We start from the raw sequence: 23,285 nt of genomic DNA on the forward strand, positions 1-23,285 counted from the left end.
ATTTAAATTCACCTATTGTTAAAGTAAGCAGCAGAAACAAGATTTAAATCCAGGTCTTTTTGTTCCACATTTAGTGCTATTTCTACTGTACTCCCTTATTATTTAGAGAAAGCCTCTAAATAATCCTTAAAGTTGTAACTCCAAATTTATAACTGAAAATCTATACTAAGGGACTTTAATTAAAGATCATGTAATTAAAGGTCATTTTGCAGATGAAGAAACTGAGGCTCAGGCTCTGTACTACCAAAGTCAAACAGGAAATATGAGGCTGAATCTAGACTCAAATACTTAAACCAGTTGTCAGGCATAAGTAAATATGCTAAGGACCCCATTCAAGAGAGAACTCATCACTACATAAATTCAGTGCTTGTCAATTGTATTAAAAAGACAACTTTTCTACCTTTTAGGGCAAACTTTCCCTATTATATTTCATCTTCTTCTGTCAATACTCTGTTAGGCAGCACTTGGCTTTTTAATATTTCGCCTGTAGGAAATGTGCCAAGTCGACCTTGATGTAGAAAATTTTAATTCAAATCAATAAATGTACAAGGTCACTTTAAAATTCAATTAACATGAATGGAAAAATATGTCCCATAGTTCTGAGAGTTGAAAGTGGAAGAGCTATAAGTTAGTCCCCTCCAACCTCAAAGTCTTATTGTTCTCTGTTGGATAACAATGCAGCTAGGTTTCCCTCAAATGCTGCTTCCATGATGCAGCAGTCATAACTCCACTCAAAATACTTTTATTCAGAAAGGCTACAATTCATTACCATATTCTGTTTCAAAAAAAAAACATACAATGGTCAGAGAAGTATAATTATCTGTAACCTTAGTTTAAACAAAAAAAAGGAAAATCCAGTCAAATAGGTGTCTGCTGAAAAAATTGGAACTTTGATTGATTTTCAGTAATAGTAATAATGGAAGGCAACTAGGTGGCAAAGTACATAGGCAAAGTACCTAGAGTGCCAGGACTGGAGTCAGAAAGACTCCTCTTCCTGAGTTCAAGTTTGGGCTCAGCCACTTACCAGCTGTGTAAGCCTGGACAGGTCACTCAAGCTTGTTTGCCTCAGTTTTCTCAACTGTTAAAAAATGAGCTTGGAAATGGAAATGGCAAACCACTCCAGTATCTTTGCCAAGAAAATCCCAAGTGGGGTCCCAAGGAATTGGACACAACTGAAAAACAATCGAAGGAACAACAACAACAACAACAATAAAAAAGCAAGAATGATAATCACATGACAGGGGAAACTGAGTGAAACTGACTTGCCAGATTTCTGTACGTTTCTGTACTTAGAAGGAAGCACTGTCAGGAAGGTAATTCACAGATGTCTTTCCCAGGTCCTTTTTGTTTCTACTTCTAAACTTTGGTCTTTTTCAGAGAGATGAGAATTTTATTTTCATTTTATTCCACAAATTACAGAAATTCTAAGGGAAACAGGAACTTTTGAATTCCATGATACAGAAGCTCCCCTTTATTTTTGTCATTCTTTCTTTTGCTGAGACCTCAAATAAAACTTCAGATTTTCTTCATTTTAACTGGGTGACCATTGGGTTATAAAATGTGAATTGATATTATGGAAATAAATTTGTATGACTTTACATGTATAATGTATTGCTTGCCTTCTTAAAGGTGAGGGAAGGAGAGAATTTGGAACTCAAAATTTTTAAAGCAAATGTTAAAAAAAAGAAAAGAAAGAAAATTGTGGCTAATTAAATATCCAGTAAAGAAAATATAACCTCTTTTACAATTTTATAATTCTATTGCAAATTAATTTTTTAAAAAAATTTGGAATGCCAATGAAGTAACATTCTAAGTTATTTCAGTTAAACTTAAATATTTAAACCCAAAGCTGCTGAAGTCATTAGGACTTGACTATTCAGGGAAAGGCCCCAAGCTCAGGCTAGATTCCTCAACAACTGAGGGAATACTCTTTTATTTAAAATGCATTGCCCTGCAATGCAGGACTGAAAGGAAAGGAAGAAAAATATTTAATTGAAATATCACCAGCTAAGGTCACAAGACAATCATATTTGTTCACCTTTACAGATTACTCTGCATCTGCAGAGTCACTTTAAAAACAAAGGTCACTTTGTTTTTCAACAAATTAAAAACAAAAATCAGCATAATCTATGTCTGTCCCCCGGTTAATCTGTAGACCCGTATGGTGGATCACATATTCACCTTCACTGTAATAAAAGAGGAAGCAACAGACTTTCAATCTCTCTCCTCCTCTTTCTGCTATCTCATTTGCATGGAATATAAATGCTCTCTCTTCACACACTCATTACTCTTTAATGATGCCTGTTTGTAAATAGCAAGATAAGATGCAATTAAGCCAAGAGAGGCTAAAACAAACAAACATGCTAATTAGGTTCTTTACAAGAGTTTTTTTCTCCCAATATAGACTGGAATTTACCTTTCATTAATCTAACTTAATTGCAATAGTGCACCAATAAAAAAAAAAAAATCAACACAAATTAAGTGCTTTGAATGATTTCCCTATATTAAAAGTAAACTGGTGATCTTTTCTTCTGGTAACAAGGCATATTCTGTTAATAAGTGGACAAGATCAGGTAATAATATTATTAATCAGTTCAACGAAGACTGCCATTGGCTAGCTTTCTTCTGGGAGGTAATGACATTTTGATATCTATGGCTAGTTTGGAAATAATGAGGCCATAGTCACATATTCACTCCCTATTTTAATCAAGTTAGCTTTGTTCTGTTCCATGATTGCAGACTACCTTAATTCTAGCCAGCTCCTCTATAAATCTAAGCCATTGGTAACAATAGAAACTAAGTGGGGGAGTAGTGATGAATGAGTAAAAAAATCTTCATCATTTCTGGAGAAATAATGCTAAATCAGTGCCCCATTGTTGATGAAATTGACCCATCTTCTGATAAAAAGAAAAAGGTGTGTTGTACTGACAGAAACTGATTTGTTCCTGATGATAGAAAAGTTCTGTCTTTTGATTCTAGAAAGTGTTAAAGATACTTCCCAATTAAAAACCAAAACCCAAATCCAATATTACCCTCATCACCTAGAATGGTTTCCTTTGGAATCTGTTGACATTTTTCTTTGGAAAGAATAATTAGCTATTTTTTTCCCCAATTTTCATTTATCTCCTCTCCATCACCTTGCTCTTTACAAGTGACAGTCATAAGTACACTAACAAGTCCTAATTTATGGTAGCTACTTTTGACAAGAATTGCACAATTGGTAGTAGTTCCACTTTCAAACAAACAGATCTAAAAAAAATACTAGGGAAATTTGGAATCAGATCCACAGTCCTGAAGAAAACCCCATTCTGACATTATTTGTATAACTGGTAGAAACCTGTCTTCCCTAACAGCTTCTGCTACTTTGTACTACATAAGAATCTTCTAGGATGAGGGTTGAGGATGAGGGTTGTATGGATGACACTGTCGTCTTGCTTACTTTGCTACTATTATTCCATTCCTGTGGAATAGAACTAAGTGCCAAGAAAGATCTGCATCCCCCCCCCCCTCAGATTCACAAGCTAGATATTAGAAAGAATGGAATGCAAAGAGCACACACCACATATTAAAACAAACAAACAAACAAACCCAAAAGCACTCATCCAATGCTGAAGCTAGGGGACAGACTGGAACTAAACACATCTTTTTTGAAGGCTGAATAAGTAAACATAGCTGAGAAGCTGTCCCAATGCAAGATATTCCAGAAAAGAAAGTTAGAGACCAGGTGACTTAGGGTTTCAGGAAGTGATCACTTCTCAATTCCTGAAGAAAGATCTCTCCACTATCCCCTTTGAAAAATCAAAATAATGAATTGAGAAGTATTATATTTTTGTCATTTCTGTGGAAAAGATAGCCCTCTGTTCTGATCAACCACCAACAATATTAGTCAAATTTACAAACAGATGAATGCCACAGAAAGGAGGACAATATTTATGTGATAAAAAATATTAATATAATTTGGAAGACACTCTTGCAAGGAATACTTTCTCCAACGTCACTGTCAAAAGAAGAAGCCCAGTTTCCTTTGTCCTTTGCAGTGACACTAAGACACTGCTATCTTTAAGAAATTCCACAGGGCAGTTTAGATGCCACAAAATGTTTACTATTTCACATGGATGAGAAGATAATTGTCAAGTTTAAAAATGCTGTGGGAAGTTAGTGAACTGCTTTCCCAATATGTTCCTTGCCTCTAAGATGGGACAGTAGCGTAGGATTGGATATACATTCAAGATCCAAGATTGAATATCCAGGGCTAACCTGAACTACATGAAAAAAGTTGAAGCCTCTGAAATTCAGTAGAAATACATTATTTACAGTTGTGGTTAAGTTTTCCCTCTAAAAACCAACAAGGAAATAATTTAGCATTTTTGGAATAGACTAAAGGAGAAAACTATCACCCTAGGAGTGCTGCATTCTGTCCATGCTACTTAAAAGACTAAATATGTCTTTAGAGAATATATAAGCCAAGAAGTCTCATTTTTGCAAAAAACTCAATTCTTTAAAAATCCTTATCTCCCTATGTACTAGTCCTTTTCTTTGGTCTGAATGATCAATTTTGTTTTCCAAGACCAATAGGCCACTGATGTACTACAGATCTAAGGAGATCTATAGTCTTGATGAACCATTGCTAAGTGACATTTTGGTGTCTTTGGATCCATGCCAAATGCATCTTGTGAAGGAAACCTCAGAGATATAATGAAAAGTGAATATGGGGCTGTCATAGCCACTAATGTGTGAAATTTGCATCTTTGCCAATGGTGACTTGAATGGCTACATTACTCTCCAAATATGCTAGCTAAGAAGTCTAAGCTTAAAATATAGAGCACTCATTTACTTTGGAATTGTTAGAGAAAGTGCCCAGACCAAAGTGCAACTGGTAAAATTGAGCTGATATCTTTGATATCACTTCTGGATTTAAGGGAATCGAAAGAGGAATGAAAACAATGATTCAGTTTGGGAAGGAAGCTCTTTGTTCCTTAAAAGACTTGGCCTTGACAATTTTCAAGGACTGACTTAAGCACTGAACATTTTGGTCACATAATATAAAACACTGGCCAAAGCAGCTTATCGGTTCCCAAATTGGGCACTTGTGACTTGGGGACCTGCAATGATCTCATTCAAATCCCAAATTACTTTTTATTTTTGATCTTCCTAGGATATATATTTAGCAGTAGGATTTCTGAGTCAAAGTATATGAACATTTTAATCATTTTAAAGTGGATTATCTGTCATCTATGATGGTCATTAACACTGATTACATGACGATAATTTTTATTTCTAATGTGGAAAAAGTAAGACACAGGTCTTGTAATTTGTTCAGGGTAATATAATGAAAGGAGCAATGAGTCTTGACAATCTTCACCCATTCTGATTCCCAGTATAGTGTCTTTTTCACCAGACTTCTAAGGGATTGTCTGTTATTGAGGCAAATATATTTCAACCATCATCAGGAAGTAGAAATTAGCAATAGAAGAAAAAGGGTAGTCCCGCTCTGATGAGGATATAATTATAAGCCTTAGAGTAGCCAACCATTAGAATTACAAAGAAGCTTAGACAAAGCACATTGTGTACTCTGCCATGACCTAATATTTTTATACTGAAATCATATTATGGCAAATATTAATTGTAACCCTGAAAAGAAAGGGTAATGTCACAAAAGGGACTAAAATGAACACTATTGGCAGCTGTGTATAAAGGAAAGGGAGATCAACTTAATTTGCCTCAGTGACATGTTATGACTTTATGTATATGAGCTGCAGGTTTTTTCTGAGCACTACCTGAGACATTCCCAACTTTTCCAGTGGTTGCCTCCCTAAGACGGGGACCAGCAATTTGTATTAGACAACAGTTAAGGGTCAACCTCTAGCACAGGCCCAGGATATCCAACTCTACTCACTTGAGCACTACAGATAGAACTGATAGCAAACCAGGAGGGCATGTACTTAAAGAGTCATACAGGGCAAGCAGTGTCTGCTTGATGGACTGGAAGATAAAATCTATCAATCCTAAACCACTTAAGTGCTCTCATATCAAAACCTTGTAGCCTAAGACTCAGTCTAAAATTCATTCATATGGTTTCATTATAAACTACTGAAAAGTTTAATTTCACAACAGCATCACTGACGACTTTAACTTAAGCACAATTGATGTATCATATATAAAAACACAACAGAGCTTCCATGTTAGTGAACAGATGCCTAGTCCATTTGCAATTAATAAGATCCACTTCCATACAATCCAACTACTTAAAATTCCTGGAACAAGATGTAAAAGTTAAGATGCTAATGTTCTGGTTTTAATGAGAATGAATGGAAACTATCAAGTCTTTTCTCCTTTTGAGAGTAGGCCCAATCCACACAAAAGTTCCAACAGTACACTAAATTTATCAACAAAATTGTCATTTGATAAAGATTGTATGAGAGAAGAAAATAGTGCTGGAAAAACTGGACTTATTTCTGAGAACATTTCCCACTGAAACAAGATTTCTGTTATTCATAACATTATCTTTTTAGAAGAAAAATCTTCTTTTTCTCTAGGCACATAGTGAGTCCTTCACTCATTTCTATCTATATGAGTAATCTTTCTAGGATAGTGATGACATAGCCTCTGTAGACCTTCAATCTCCTAAGCCCAATAAAATGGAATAGTTTCTTCATACTTTCTTGTAGCTCTAACATTATATGTTCTAATATTCTATATTTATATTTTAAAGCTCCCTTTCCAGTTCTAAAATTCTGTGCTCATTTTCCCACCAGAAAATATAGAATATTTCACATATAATGTTTAACATATATAGAAAGAATAACAGTGTGGGTGAAAAAATAAAACTAGAAAGAAAACAATAAAACAGTAACATGGGAGAAATTTGATGTCAGTGAAACCATCACATTGAGGCTCTAATACTCAATGCCTTGTGAGGAATGTGGAAATGGAACAAAAGAAAATTAATTCAGTAAGAGTGGCTAGACCTGATTAAATACAAAAGTTAAGAAATTTGGGCTGGAGGCAACAATTTAAAAGGCTTTTCAGAGATCTATTTTCAAAATGTCTTACAGTAGAGATAGCCCCCCAAACTGAAAAGTTCATAGATACAGAAACTATCATTATCCAATGAAGACAATAACTTTTAAGCCACAGGCTTATTTTCATTTTGTTCACTACCAAAAAAAATAATTTGAAACAGTAAAGTCAAGTCCAACAGTTGTCCCCCTGCACTTGTTAAGATTCTCTGATACTACCAGAAAGGTAAACTTGAGTTCTGATGTTCTCACTGACAGATGCTATTTTGCTCATTGCATCATGACACAGAACAATGCAGTGACTTGTAAGCCTTAAAACCAATTGAAAAAAAAAATCAAGCAATCTCAAAAGGAGAAACAAAATGAAATTATGAAAATCTCTCAGATTATACCATGCAGGAACAGGCAGCCCATTAACTTATTTCACTTGTAAATGAATATTGGACAGGTAGATTACTTCAGATAGACAGTGAATAGCCAGAGTTGAATAGAAGGAGAGGAATAGATTGTATTTACTTTGGGAAATTATATAATCTGAAGCTGTTCCCCTAACAGAAAAGCCCATTTTAAAAATTTCTCCTACCAATGTGATATTGCTCCAAATTATGGGATACTAAAGAATCAAAATCTTAGATGGTCCAAGACAATGGATCAACAATGACTTGCACATAAGAAGTAATGTAAAAGGCATCAAGGACAAGTATGTTCAGAAAGGGGGAGAGGGGGTAAGGTTGATTCTACAAAGTATCCATATTCACACACACACACACACATACCCCCCAAAAAACAAAAAAAACTTTGACACAGTGGCAAGAGGACTATATCTGGAGTTAGTGAACCTAAATTCAATTGCCAGCTCTGCTACGTTCTATTAATGTCTGTGGGCCTTGGCTTCCTTATCTGTAAAATGGAAGAGTTGCTCTAGACTACTTTTAAGGTCCCTTCCAGCTCTAAATCCTGTGATCTAAATGGAAGGCATCCAGCATGTTAGGAAGATCCACTAGAAGATTTATGAAGGGCATGGAAAGATTAATATAGGATGAGAAAGCACAGACAGGTTACAACACATACCAGAATACCATGGTATGCTGGGAGAGAAGTGCTGGATTCTGAATCTGGAGAGACCTAGGTTTGAATTCCAACTCCAATGGCTACCATAGACAAATCAATTAATCTGAACTTCAGTAAAATTGGGAGATATCCAATTACTTTTAGTATCTATTTCTCAGGTTTGTCATTAAGAATCAAATGAGAAAATGTATGTAAAGTGCTTTATAAGTCTTAATGTCCCATATAAATAGCAGCTATAATAATAGTTATTATTATTATCATTATCCAAACCAATTAGATCAAGATCCACCAAAAATACTGAAGTGTCAGGGTGGGAAAAGATAGGGGCAATAGGATCTATCTCTTTCTAGCCTTGTTTCCCACTTATATGAAATGCTCTCTCACATTCCAAAGCTAGTTAAAGTTCTGTCTTCCTCATAAGTCTCAAGTTCCACTTTTTCTTTGAAACATATCACATTGCTCACTCCTCTGAACTCCTATAACAATTTGTTATGCTGCTGATTATTCATTTTGCACATACTGTCTTATATTGCTTGTCATCTTTTTCTATGTCTGTCTGATTTTCTCTACTAGTGTATTATTCTTTTGTGCACAATGGCTGTGCCTTAGATGTCTTTGGATTCCCATTGCACAATTATCCCTTGCCCTAGTTGGTGCTCAATAAAATAGTTGATGACAATTTTTTTTAAATCATGTATGTGGGCAGCTAAGTGGCACAGTGGATAGAGTACCAGCCCTGAAGTCAGATGGTCCTGAATTCAAATCTGCTCTCAGACACTAATACTTCTAGCTGTGTGACCCTGGGCAAGTCACTTAACCCCAATTGCCTCAGCAAAAAAAAAAAAAAAAATATATATATATATATATATATATAAATATTTTTTATTTATATATATGTATAAATCATGTATGCTAAGAGTTCCAAATACATCAAAACTATAACACTTTTGTGAATTTCCAAAAATCTTTCCACTTTTGGGTTATTAAAAATTCTATAAATCCCTCTCACATTTCTATAAATGATATTTGGAGAACATTTCAGAAATTTTAGATTTGTAATTAAATAAACATTGCAAATAGCTAATCAATTTCTAGAAAGGTAGACACAAAAAGGCATTTTTGTCTGCTTTAAAACATACTATATTTATTCATGAAATTGTCAAGATATAAAACTTTTGACTTAAAGAGAAAAAAAATTTTTTTACAATATTAAACATGTTTCATATGGTCATCAAGCTACCTCATTCCCTCTTGACCTAAAAAATTGACATGAAAAGCCTTAGTGATCATAAAAGTTAACAGTCATTTGATTCACACAAATCTTTAATTCTTAAAGCAAGTATAAAAATAAGATAATTTTTGTCCAATCATTCTTCTACTTTTCCTACGTGAAATTATAACAAATTCATTTTAAGGGCTCAGTTTACTAATAATGCAGGATGAAATGGTGATCAAAATCATGACATCTCTAGAAATCAATCTGAAAAAATAATCACAAAGTATGGAACCTGGTTCATCTTTTATGTAGCTTAGACCCATTCTGCTCATTTTTTATACTCAGTCATATTTTTTAAAAAAGAGCTAAAGTTTCAGCATAGATGTCAACTTTCTGGATTTCAGTAACTTTAAAAATAATTTCTCTCTTCACATCACTGCCACTAGAAACGAATTGTGCAGCACTTTCTATTAAAACTGAACAACTGTTTTCTTTCAACGCATAGACATGATTAAAAGATTAGCTGGGGAAAAAAATCAATTGTGTAGATTGGGATTAAGAAACAGAGTGAAATACCAAGATAAACGCCTTTTAAAATCAACTGAGGATTTAACACAGCTCTGGAAGGTTTCAATTATTTACATGCTTGGTCTATGTGGTGTAAATCCAGGCTAATGAGATACAATTGTGTATAAATCGGAAACACAAGATGACTTGCTTGTCTAGAGAAAATAGCCCAGCCTTGCTCACTAATAACTCTACAAAATAGAGATGATGATTCAGGAACCGTATCTTCATTTTGGTTCATTTTATTGACCCACTAGATATTGAGAAACGTGCTTTCATTTGATAAACCCTGAGACAATGCTACAAGGGATCAAGAGACTATTGATCAACATCTTTGTCCTGCAAATAACAAGAATTTATGGTAGTGTCTTCTAAGGAAATTATAAGGGCTCCAGGACACACTATCTGTGAAATTCCAGAGTTTCTTAGTGCAGTACTTTCTGCTTTTAGAAATACACTAATGTTGACCAATGAAATCAAAGCACTCCATATACAGTTTCTTCATTAAGTCTTATGGTACTTATAAATTTTTCTCCTGTCTATAATATAGGCTGTTGATCTGTAAGTGGCATTTCAAAAACAATTACTAAACTTTAGAATAGCTACATTCTTCTTCTTTGGAAGTGAGGTGATTAAACAGTTGAAAGAATCCTCAACTTGGTATCAGGAGAGAGCTGTTCTTAGCACTATGATTCAGCATGGAAATTTGGATAAGATCCTTTCCCTTCTCTAAGCCAGTTTCTTCATAGGTAAAATGGAGATACTATTAGCTGTTTTATCACTTTCTTACATTGTTTGAGCAGCAATAGAGGATTAAATGAAGAGATACATATTAACTGCAAATTCAAGGTGTATTACAGATTCCATGAAACACTTTCAACATTTTGTAAGAGCTATCATTTTATCCCTCCACTGACACAAATTACAACTCCTCCCCACCTCAGTAATGCTGTCCTCATGAAATACGGTAAGCCAACATAAAATCCAATAGCTGATGGTCAATCTTCTGATTGAAAAGCTGAAAAGTCTATGACTAGTAAAAGAAAATTCAATGTGCTGCAAATAGTTATTTATAGGTTATCTCTATCATACCTCAAAAAAAAAATTGAAAAGTTGAAACTAAAAAGTTAAAGGATTTTAGGAAGGCTTTGTCTATAGTATTTTCCTTTTTATTTTCACAACATATGGGCCCACTCCCTAAAAATAACTACACTTTCCCATTTCCCAGAGTAAAAAGCAACTGAACTGATACTTGTTAAATGATCTGGTACTTAAATCCAAAAGTCACAAGAAAAAATATCCATGAATAATTCAGAAGAATCCTTCAGAAATGCTTTTCTCTGACCCACTGACTGAAGTGAGCAACAGTTTCAAATGAAGCCAAGATGCTGTTTGAGTGAGCCATGTTGGCAGTTTCTACTAAAACTGGAAGGGAAGAGGAGAAAGGAGGCGTGGAAAAGGGAATCTGTATGAAAGTTAAAATGGCAAATATCGCTCACAGATCCAAACACTGTCCTGAATTCAGGTACATTAATGGCTGATAAACCACTGGTAGCCTCCTCCTTGGAGAATAAAAATGCAAACCACTCTAAAATCCTTGCCAAGAAAACTCCATGGGGAGCACTGATATGCTATGGCCCCTGAGGTCATGAAGAGTTAGACATGAATGAACAACTTAAATGAACAACAATATCTACCCTTGGACATGTGATTTCCATCATGAATAGCTGTGAAGATCTACACTTAAAAACTCCAAAGCTCATAAGAGTGGATAAAATTTCTCAGTATTTTTGGCATTTGAGATGGAAGAATCTCTCAAAGCAGAACCTTTGGAGAACCAGAAAAGGACCTAAGTGACTAGAATAATTATTACATATGTGACCTTGGTTAAGTCCCGCAATCTCCTAGGATTTAGTTTGCTCATCTGTCAATGACAGAGCTTTTAAGGTCTAAAGATATGATCCTGTGATTTAAAAAAATACATTTAAATGCTACATTAACTGGGATAGTAGGTAAATTGCATGGCAGCAAAATTGGGCTAATTACTAATTTGAGGAAAAACTAAACAAGCTTTCTCAATTGTCATTAAATTCCTATTCATTATTTTTTTAATAACCAAAGATAATAAATATTTATGTAAGGAACCACAAACTGAATTTCCGCATGAGTCCTTCTAGAAAAGGAAAAAAAAAATCTTTGCAGATGAATCTGCACGTGTTTTGTTGTCAGAAATAAAAACAACATAACCCAATGCAGCTCTCTTTCTCTCTCACTTACCAGAAAACTCAGCTTTATTGGCCACGTGCTAGAATCTGTTTGAGACTGGTTCTCAGACACTGCTATCCTGGTGTTTCCTTTAGACAGTCTCTATTTTTCAATGTCTTATCTCACACTGTGTTTATCTATGAGCTGCCTTTAGGACCTCCTAGAAGTAAAGCACAAACTTACTCATTCAATAAACCTTTATTGAAAGGTGCCAGAAGTGATATAAGAATAAATCTCAAATATATGTTATTAACATAAAGATTAGTAGATGACCCATGATTCTGAATAAAGATTTAAGACCCCAAGAGGTAAACAAATAGGAAAGTCACAAAAGGGGCATAGAACAAAGGTAGGAAGATCCTCCAAAGAACAATACAAAAATAAATGGCAAAGGTACTGAGGGTCAAGGCCAAAGTCTACAACTATGGCTTCTAGCATAATTTTTGCAAGAAGCCTAGGGGGGTTAGCTTTGCTCCACTACTCTACAATAATACTTGCTGGAATCAACGATGTAACTCTTATATCAATCTTTATCCCAAACTCCAAAGAAACAATATGCTTGCACACAGATAAAACAACATATAGAAACATAAGAAATTTAACTGTTCTATACCTCACTAAGTCTGGGAAGGTTAAAAAGAGATAACACATACATTGATGTGATTTTACAAAGGAAAATACATTACACAAAAGCACTGCATTTAATTTTTATAGATAGCTGGAAGTGTTGAAGAGATTTTAAGATAATTTAAATGTGGATAATTTAAAATTTGGTAAAGCACTTCGCTCTTTTGCAAATCCAATGCTATACAAATTCATAAAAAAAGGAATACATTTTTTTAAAAACTAAGGTAATGAATTCATTACCTTAGTCTAGGATTCAAGTTTTCTTTTTCTTTCTAAATTAAACACTCTAACCAATAAATTAACCAAAAATTGATGATTAAAATTTTAATGTTAATATAAATCAGTTATTTAATTCAACATTTAATTCACTTTTTTTTTTATAATAATTGAACATAAGTAGATGTCAGTTAATAAATTTCAGTCAAATAGTCATATAACTAAAGTTATTTTGGATAAATGAACTTGTTCTCTCAAAGAATAAAAATAGAACCCAACTATACTAATGATTATTAATTTGTAAATACTTCCAAAGCTTCAAAACAGGGCAATTAAACTAGATGATATATGGATTAGCTTAAAGATCTTATAAAAAGCTCGCATGAGTCCATACTTGCTAAGATTTGAGGCACATATACAAGCTATACTTTCCCCCTACAACTGGTCATACAAGGTTCACAAAGTAATCAAAAGAAGTTAAGTCAATTACTGGCCTAAAAGTACGTCCTAATCAGTATACAATGTCCCATTCACTTAAGAAAACAAATTTGAGGTCTTTTTGGTACAATAAAGAACTGTGATCATACCAGCCTACTTTACATATTTTAGAATGCTTTTTATTGATGTATTTTTTAAAATATTGCCAGCATAACTAACCAATACATTGGAAAAGTCCAAAAAGATGTTCAGTGTTGAACATCTGTAGACATACCGCTTAACCAAAGGGGCTGGCTTGAGAACAACTTCTCAAATCTCTTCTTTCATGCTATGCTTGTTCTTTAGGATTTTGCAACATTCACTTCTGCTATTCTTGCATATGTAATTTTTTTTATACATTTAGATTGTCACTTAGATATATTGTTTTCTTGCCTCTATTTTACTGCATTCTACAACAGTTTATCTAGATCTTTCCATGTTTCCCTATATTATTCATATTCATCATTTCATTCCATTGCATTTATATATTTTTTCTTTTTTTTTTTTTATTATAGTAACTTTTTATTGACAGAATCCATGCCTGGCTAATTTTTTTTTACATTATCCCTTGCACTCACTTCTGTTCCGATTTTTCCCTCCTACCCTTCACCCCCTCCCCTAGATGGCAAGCAGTCCTATATATGTTGAATATGTCCTAGTATATCCTAGATACAATGTATGTATGCAGATCCAAACAGTTTTCTTGTTGCACAGGGAGAATTGGATTCAGAAGGTAGAAGTAACCCGGGAAGAAAAACAAAAATGCAAACAGTTTACATTCATTTCCCAGTGTTTTTTTTTTCCTTTGGATGTAGCTGCTTCTGTCCATCATTGATCAATTGAAACTGCCATTACATTTATATATAATCAAAATAGTTATAACACAAATTTGTTCTAATGTGATAGATATGTTAGGGAATAATTTGAATAAAACACAAATTTCAGGTTTGCTTATGCATGAATTTGCATCTGAGAAACAAATGAAGAATACAAACCATCCCTATTCTTATCTGGCATTTTAAATTTCCATCAGATTTCAGATATAACTCCTTTTTACTTCTACACAGTAACTTGGAAGCAGCAACCCTTCTGATGTCCATTTCCACAAGAAAACTTCAAAGCTTTTAAGAGTGTACCATTATTGTAAATTTTCTTTTATTGTAGAAACAGTGACTAGAGCAGGGCTGGTACCCACCTACTAACTTTACCATTCTTCCACACAATTCACCTAGACCATTTAACCATGTAATATGTGTACAACTATGCTACCATTTTAATTAGATTCCCATCTTTTTAAAATGTTGTCACTGATGGAAGTTTTTTGTGTTGCTTTTCTTATCCCATTTCCCCCATGAGTCCGTGTTTTTTATTCTGTGATTCCATATAGTTCAGTGATTTTTAAGAATACAAATTACATTTTAACAAGATTGACTATACCACTATTTGTTTGGCTATTCCCCAATCAATGGGCATCTACTTTGTTTCTGATTATTCACTATCATAAAAAGTGCTGCTATAAATATTTTGATGTTTATAGAGTTATTATCAAAGCTTTCTTGGGGTATAAGAACTGAAATCTCTAGGTCAAAGGGTATGGATATTTTCCTTACTTTATAATTCCAAGTTGCCTTCCCCTGTAGCAATTGACAGCTCCCCAAATAATGCATCAGAGGGCCCATCTTCCCACAAGTCCCCCAACATTGAGTTCAATTTGCAATCTTTTTTTTTTTTGTCTCTATCCATTTGGTTAAGAATACATCTCTTAAGCTATAGCTGTAAGAGGTTTGTAATTTGCTTCTCTTCTAATTTTTTATAGTACAATCTTTAATATTAAGGTTATATATCTATTCAGAATGTGGAATCACATCAAGGTATTGATCTAAGTCTGACTTCTGCCAGATTGCTTTCCAGTTTTCCCAGAAGTTTGCTTGTTTTAATAAAACATGGAATTCTTTTGTAAGTAATTTATTTTCTATATGTTCATTGGATTATTGAATTCTATTGTTTCTGATTTTATCTCGTCTAATCTGTCTCACTGATATACTTCTTGATTTTTTAAAATACAATTCCAGATGTTTTATCTGCTCATTCTCTAAGTCTCTGAGTTTTCTTCCTCCCGAGATCTGGATTATTTCTGCTCCTCCCACCTCTTCCCCCTGCTTTTATTTTCACCTATTGTTCATTTCTGACTCCCTACCCTTTGATGACAGTTTCCTTCTAAATGAGATCTCAAAATTAACTCAAGCTTCCCCTATCCTGAACAATGCATGGTTCACTAGCTTGGGCCCAGTAATTTGTTTGGGAACAGAATTAGTCCCAACTGAATGCTGGGCTATTTCCTGCAGGTTCAGTGGAGAGTCACACAGCCCTGTCCATAAAGGTCCTTCCTCACTCTCCTGCTTGGGCCCAGCTCAGTTGCAGCACAGAATGATGCCACAAAGTTTTGAGAGCTTGAGAAAATTTTTGATATTTGGAGTTTGGCTCTCAAAGGTCCTGGAAGGTGTATCTTCAAGGGGATTAAGACAGAAAAAAGCATTCTGTTAAAATGGGCACCTGTTGTACCCATTCTCTATTCCTTTGCTCTCCTACAAAGCTCCTGTGTGGCACAATGGCACAGCCTGAGAAAACGACAACTGCTTAGAATTTGGTTCTCTGCAATACTGGGCAGAAGGTAGAGTCTAGATATGGAACAGAAATCTATTGCAAGGATATGAGCTGGCTCGTGTAGTCCAGCCATAGAGAGTGTAGTGGGCAGTGGCAGGAGGGGATACTGAGTATTCATTAAGGACAGGAGAATATTTGCCTTCAAGTTTTTACTTGTTTGGGGACCTAGTGTTCTAAACTGTAGAGACAGCTACAATGGTTTTCCCTTTAGCACTTAATTTCAATTTCAGTTTAAGAGATACTAAGGATCAGAGAGAATATCTAGTCTTCCATTTTGTTGGTCACACAACCTCTGCTTTACATCTAATATGGATGTATTGCTAACTTAATTTCTCTTATAGACTTATGAAACATAAAATCTTCCACTTTTAATTTTGGGGACATAAATCATCAGGAGAGCACACTAACATGTCTATGAGTCTATGCACATCTGGAATACTTACACTTGCTTCTTGATCAAATATGGCTTTACTGACTAAGCAGACTCAATACTCAACTTAATAGAATTGGACTAGAAGCTCTGGGGTTGATTTTCTACTGTGAGGACTTGGGAGATTGATCTTTTGTCACTTTGTGACAGCTATATTTGGCTTAATAACAGGACTCTCCAAATACATTTAAGTACTTGCTCTCTTGTTCTTCTCTTACCCAATTTGACCTCACCTTTATCTATAATTTGAGATTTTTAATCACTCAGATGCTAAAGGAAATAGTTTATTACAAATTATACCAATTCCCAAACTGGAACATTGGCATTGGGGTTCCACTGGGTCTCAAGGTTCAGAGTGACAAATTACCTCAGTATTTAAACTGTCTACAGCTTTGTGAGGGGAGGACTAGATGAAAAGGAATTGAACTGTTCTTGCTTACTGACTATTCTGGGGTCCCAATTATTTTTATGTTGTTTGTGCACGCACTCAAGCAAGCGCACGCATGCAAGCGCATGCACATACACACATATAAGGAGAAATGTAACAGCAGCAAATTCAAGAGAAAGTTACAAATGATACATTTAGGTTATTTAACGTTCTCCAAATGTGTATGATGAGTTCTTTGGACATTCAGAAAGCTGCCTCAGCATTCTATCCTCGTGCATTTCAGAAGCCAGTAGGTTCTATCTCCAATTAAATTACACTTAGGGGAAAAAAAACTGCCCTAGACACCTCAAAATAAATAGGACACTCCCTTTTCCCCCCATCCCCAACACTTTCAGAAACCATTCTTAGATTACCGATCTGGTTTCATGTGGCTAAGGTCTGCCTAGTCTAAAGACATAGGAGCCTACATGAACTTAACAGTTGAAAGGTTATTAAGAATAGTAGAAAATTCAGTAAAAAATTCCAAGCAATACATTTAGGCTTTTTGATATTCCCCAAACATATTTAGTCACTCTTAGGCTATTCATACGGCAGTATGGTATACTACGTATACAGAACTAGCTGCAACAAAAACTCACTAGCCCACATAAAATTAAGTATAAACTAGATTTGGGGAAGAGGTTTCTTTCTCGTTGTTATACTTTCCTCCTCATCATAAAGTTATCTGGTGAGGTTCCCAAACCTTATGAAAGCAATTCAAAGAAATACTAGAGTAAGCAGGTAAGGAAGTTAGCAATTCAGCATTTGCTCTAGTTGTAGTAGATAATGGAGACAGTTATAGATCTATATCTTCACCTTCTTACCCTTTCTCTCCATTTCTGTTGCTACTACCCCAGTCCAGGCCCTACCCAATACCGAAACTACTGTGATGGCCAACTAGTCATAACTATCTCTATTCCTGCCCTCCCACCATTCCAATCTAGGCTATACATGGTTTCCAGATTAAACTCTCATCATGCTATTTATATTTAACTCATTTGACTAAAAAATAATTAAGTTTCTTCATTGTCTTCAGCAGGAATTTAGTTTTTACCCTAATAAAAATATTCTATTTTATTTCTAAGATTCTAGTCTTAAAAGTACAAGGGATAGTAGAGGCCAAGGCTAGTGAACAGATGTAAATTATATCCTCTTTTTTGTGGGGAAGATCCCTAGTCCTAAGGGAAGGGTGTGTGTGGCAAAAGCAACTAACTTAAAAAGATAGATCTAGTAACAGAGACCAATCCAAAAATCTCAATCACATTAGTTTGGTTTTAGTAACTAAAGACCATGCTTCAGGAAAACTAGAGAAGTCAAGGAAAAAGACTGAACTTCTAAAGGCCCAGAGAAAGGCTCAGAGAACAGAGCCAAAGAGATAGGGAGTTTATACCTAAGAAAATAATAGAACACAGGTTCCAAAGAATATTAGGATTCTCATTTAAGTATTTAAAAAAAAAAAAAAAAAGATTCAACTCTGGATTACTAATGTGGTCTAGGAGTCAACCCAGACAAAGCTATAGTAGAAGAATGGAAATGGATGTTGGGTAACCCCATGTCAACCAATCAGGGTGAATTTTATTTCCTTATGACAAAAACTATTTTCAGAAAAGTTATTTCTTCCTTGTGTTTCACTTCCTTCACAAAAAGAATGAAGTAAGAGGCAAGGATAAGAAATGGTCAGTCAAGAAATTCACAAACAGGCTTGACTCCCCTTAGATATCCATGAAAATAAAGATTCATCTGACAACTTTTTGTAATTCTATCTACTTTCCCCTTTTGTTATTTTAATTCTAATTTCCCTATTAGCTACTATCAGTGAAAAAAAATTTTTTTTATTCAGACAGTGGATTGAAATAAATTTAATTTTCTAGATAACTTTCAGACTTTAGCCATGGCACTTAACAGCCAGTCTGGAATTTTGGGACCTAGGGTCAGAAATCATTTATGCTGCTCCTAGGGACAAAGAATATCTAATAATAGTTCTTACCAGTAGTCAGTTCAACTTGCCTCTTTCTTTGTTCTTTAAACAATAATATAAGAAAACACTACACCAAAAGTTCTCTTTAACTGTGACTCACATCACCAAAAAACATACACATAAAGAGTAACAACTTTATCTAAATCCCTGTGTCAATAGATGAAGGTGCCCAGTTAGAGGTAGCTACTTCTTCAATCAATCATCCTGAGGTATAAAATTTGTATGTATGTATGTATGTATATGTATGTTGTACATGTAAAATGAGTTCCACCCTTGAGTAGAGTCCAAAAGCTCTCTCATCAGTCTATTAAAAGAGAGTCTCTGAAAATTGATGTGGCCGACAGGTCACTGATATAAAAGTCTGTTTTCTCAAGTGGAAGTAACACTAATATCTTGGACCTGTTTATCAATAATCTAGCCTTCACTGCTTAATCACTCCAATGCCAAATTCCTACCTTCATAATGAAACAAAAGCTAAATGACCCAAAGATAATTTGAACAAACCTCTTTCACTGAGGATGCTTTCATTTTAACTTCTTCATTAACTTCTCTGGTCTCTGACAGGTGTGATAAATATAGGATTAATGTTTCAGGATTCCAGTTTACAGGTTCTTAAATATAAGATAATCTATATGTTTACCCAAGGAAGGCAGGGGTATGCATTTGTGTGCAAAAGTATCTTGTACAAAAAAAATTCCTTTTCCCATAAATGAAAACTATTATTTTGCCCCCTTAATTTCTTAACCAAGAATACTCTGAAAAATAAAAAGCAGCTTCTGCTAGTCAGAAGAGCCTTGCTAAGACTGTTTCCCGGCAAAGTACAATAAATTAACCTTTGTAAACTGTAAAGTGTTATGTGTGATTTGATATTATTGTCATCACCAGATCAAATTTCCTCCTGACCTCCCACTTTCATTAAATAATAACCAAAAAGACATTTAACAACCACCAAATTGTTCTCACCCACATAAACCAAGCACTCTCACTACTTGCCTTAGATAGAAACTAGGACCAGGTGAGTGACTATTTGTAAGACTACAAAAGTGAAATACTAGACCCAGACAAAGCATTCACTCCCAGCTCTAAACAAATGGTAGCAATTAGACTGGAAAGGAAAAGAGACTGTATTTTAACTTCTTATCTCATTGATATCCATCAAAATCAGCTGCTCTTACTTAATAAACTTTGTTTCCTTTGAAATGTAGAGTCTTTTCAAAAACTGTCTTCATTTAATTGTTCTCCAAAAGACTATTATTAAAAACAAACACTGAGAAATGCTTTTTTCATCCTTGAAGTGCTCTGTAACTACCTAATTAATAATCTGATTTAGGATTTTTAGAAGCATTTTCATTTCAAAGCATAATGACCTTTTGTGAGTCTATACATATGATAAAGAGGTATCAACAAAATCCCATATTTTATGTACTGACAGGAAAAAGATATAAGAAAATGAGGTCAACATGATTGGTGCTAACAAACAAAAATAGATTTACTAATCAGAAACACTTGAATCTCTGGTTATAAGGTTGGTGCAGGCTCTAACTTCATTTTATAAAGATATATTTTCAGTTATTACCATGCTTCTTCCTATTTAAAAGTGTAATTCACAACAATATTCAAGGGTTAAATATCATTTCCTTTTGACAGACTTAAAATCACAGAATTTTAAGAAAATAAAAAAATCACCTTAATCTAACTCCTTCATTTTAGGAAGGAGCACAATGAGGTCCAAAGAGCTGCCATAACTTGCCTAAGATTTATGGTGGAGATGGAATTGGGATACTGACCTTCAACATTTCAATATGATAATCTTTCTACTACAACCTATTGAATCTTAGGATAAAACACTAGTGTCAACAAAATTTCTGTCCTTGATATTTATACCATGAAACCTCATTACAGGGGAAAAGATTTTATAAAGAGGTGCTTCCTTAATAAACTGGGAAAATATTTTTACAGTCAAAGGTTCTGATAAAGGCCTCATTTCCAAAATATATAGAGAATTAATCAATTTATAAAAATCGCCATTCTTCCAATTGAAAATGTCAAAGGATTGAAAGACAATTCTCAGATGAAGAAATTGAAACTTTTTGTCAAAGAAAAAGATCCCAAGTCATTATTAATCGAGAAATGCAAATTAAGACAACTCTAAGATACATTTAACACCTGCGATTGGCTAAGATGACAGGAAAAATAATGATGATTGTTGGAGGGGATGCGGAAAACTGGGACATTGATGCATTGTTGGTGGAGTTTGGAACGGGTCCAACCATTTTGGAGAGTAGTTTGAACTATGCTCAAGGAGTTATCAAACTGTGCATACCCTTTGATCCAGAGTGTTACTACTGGGATTATATCCCAAAGAGATTAAAAGAAGGGAAAGGGACCATTGCACGAATGTTTGTGGCAGCCCTTTGTAGTGGCTAGAAACTGAAACTGAATGGATGTCCATAGTTGAGAATGGTGAATAAATTGTATATGAAAATTATGAATATTACTGTTCTGTAAGAAATGACCAAAGGATTTTCAGAAAGGCCTGGAGAGATTCAATTCATGTGAGGAAATGAGCAGGACCAGGAGATCATTTTATACTTCAAAAAATACTAGATGATGACCCTGATGGATCAGGTCCTGCAACGATCAACCAAATATTTCTAATGGAGCAGAATGAACTGAGCTAGCTATGCCTAGAAAAATAACTCTGGGAGATGACTAAAACCATTACATTAAATTCTAATCCCTTATTTATGCACACATGCATTTTTGATTTCCTTCCAAGCTAATTGTACAATAATTCAGAGTCTGATTTTTGTACAGCAAAATAATGTTTTGGTCATGTTCTTTATTTTGTATCTAATTATATTTTTAATATATTTAATCTACTGGTCATCCTGCATCTAGGGAGGTGGGGGGTTAAAGGGAAAATTGAAAAGAGGTTTCAATTTTAATTGTAAAGTTACCCATGTATAAATCCTGTAAATAAAAGGCTATTTAAAAAAAAAAAAAAAAAAAGAGGTGCTTCCTTTTGTTAATTTAATAACCAAAATCCTTGGATAAAATTTGTTTCTTTTTAAAAATATTTTTGTTAAAATTTTTTTTACCTTGCTTATATTTCTTCTATATATTCCTAATCTTTCTCCCCAAAAAGTCATCCCTCTCATAAAACAAAAGATTATTTTTTAAGGAAAAAAAAAGGGGGGGGAGGAATGGGGGAAAATCAGTAAAATCAATCAATACACTGAAAAAATTTGAAAACATTAAGAATTTCATATTTTTGATAGATGAGGTCTACTTCTGAAGTCTCAGTTCTAAAACTATGATTTTATGAATATGATGTAACAGAAAATTATAGAGCACTTATCATTCCTGACACTAGGAAATATTTTCTTTCTCAAAGAAAGAGATCTACCATTAAAAAGAGGCACACTACTGTCTATCCAATTACAGCCTAATTTACATCAATAAGGGTGTAATATTCAAGACTATAAAATTATTCTCTTAGTCAATTTTTCTCCATAATTCTCCTCAACTTAATCCAACGAGTCTTACCAAAAGCATCGCAGATGTTCCATTGGGTCTGGACAAATGAATCGACATTTCAGGAAACATCCTATCAATGCGGCTGATCACATCATCAACATATCTAAGTGTAAAAAAAAAAGTACAGATATAAATTATCGCAACATTCAAAGTAATGACAAGTAACAAAATGCTAAGGATTTCTTTACTCATTTTTTTTTCGAGAATTAATTTTAAATAGCTATCATGAAATATTTCCTTATGTTTTGAAAATCTTTACTTACAGAAGACACATAGTTCAGGTAAGAATGTAATTCACCACTAGCAAGAGAAAAATGAACCAGAACATTCTGTGAAATAACCAATAGGAGTTTCCTTTAGAGACTACAATTTAGAAGAATTTATAAAAGAACATTACCTGACCAGATGTTTTAGATGAGATCCTGTGAGGATATGTCCCCATTTTAAAATTCCCACTGGATGTGAAGGAAATATACTTATTGTCTCATGACATGGGATAACAAAAGGCTAGATAAGTTACATGAGCAAAGTGGTTTGTGAGGAAAAAAAAGTAGGGAAGTGCTATTTTGGAGGAGCAATGAAACAATACAAAAATCAAACAGGAAAAAACCTTAGCCAAAAGAACTGTAATATTAATGAAAACTGAATACAAATGTAAATAAGAAAGTCTGTATCTTTCAGGACAAATTAAAACTGCACCATAGCACTATGCCTACTTTTCAATTCAATTAAATATTAGCAATTATTAAAGACCTACTAAATTGCCAGACACTCTTCTAGGCGCCAGA

The 23,285-nt window shown here is 34.2% G+C and overlaps 1 protein-coding gene across 1 annotated transcript in view; it reads right to left on the reverse strand.

Annotated features, from left to right (window-relative positions):
- The window catches only part of MED27 (mediator complex subunit 27), a 251,343-nt gene that overhangs the window by 60,782 nt on the left and 167,276 nt on the right, over positions 1–23,285 (reverse strand). The window contains exon 4 of the mRNA XM_023494313.2: positions 22,507–22,600. Coding sequence (XP_023350081.2) covers positions 22,507–22,600 — 94 coding nt within the window. The remainder of the gene's footprint in view (positions 1–22,506; positions 22,601–23,285) is intronic.

Source organism: Sarcophilus harrisii, chromosome 2 (assembly GCF_902635505.1).
Source record: "Sarcophilus harrisii chromosome 2, mSarHar1.11, whole genome shotgun sequence".
Classification (NCBI taxonomy): Eukaryota; Metazoa; Chordata; class Mammalia; order Dasyuromorphia; family Dasyuridae; genus Sarcophilus; species Sarcophilus harrisii.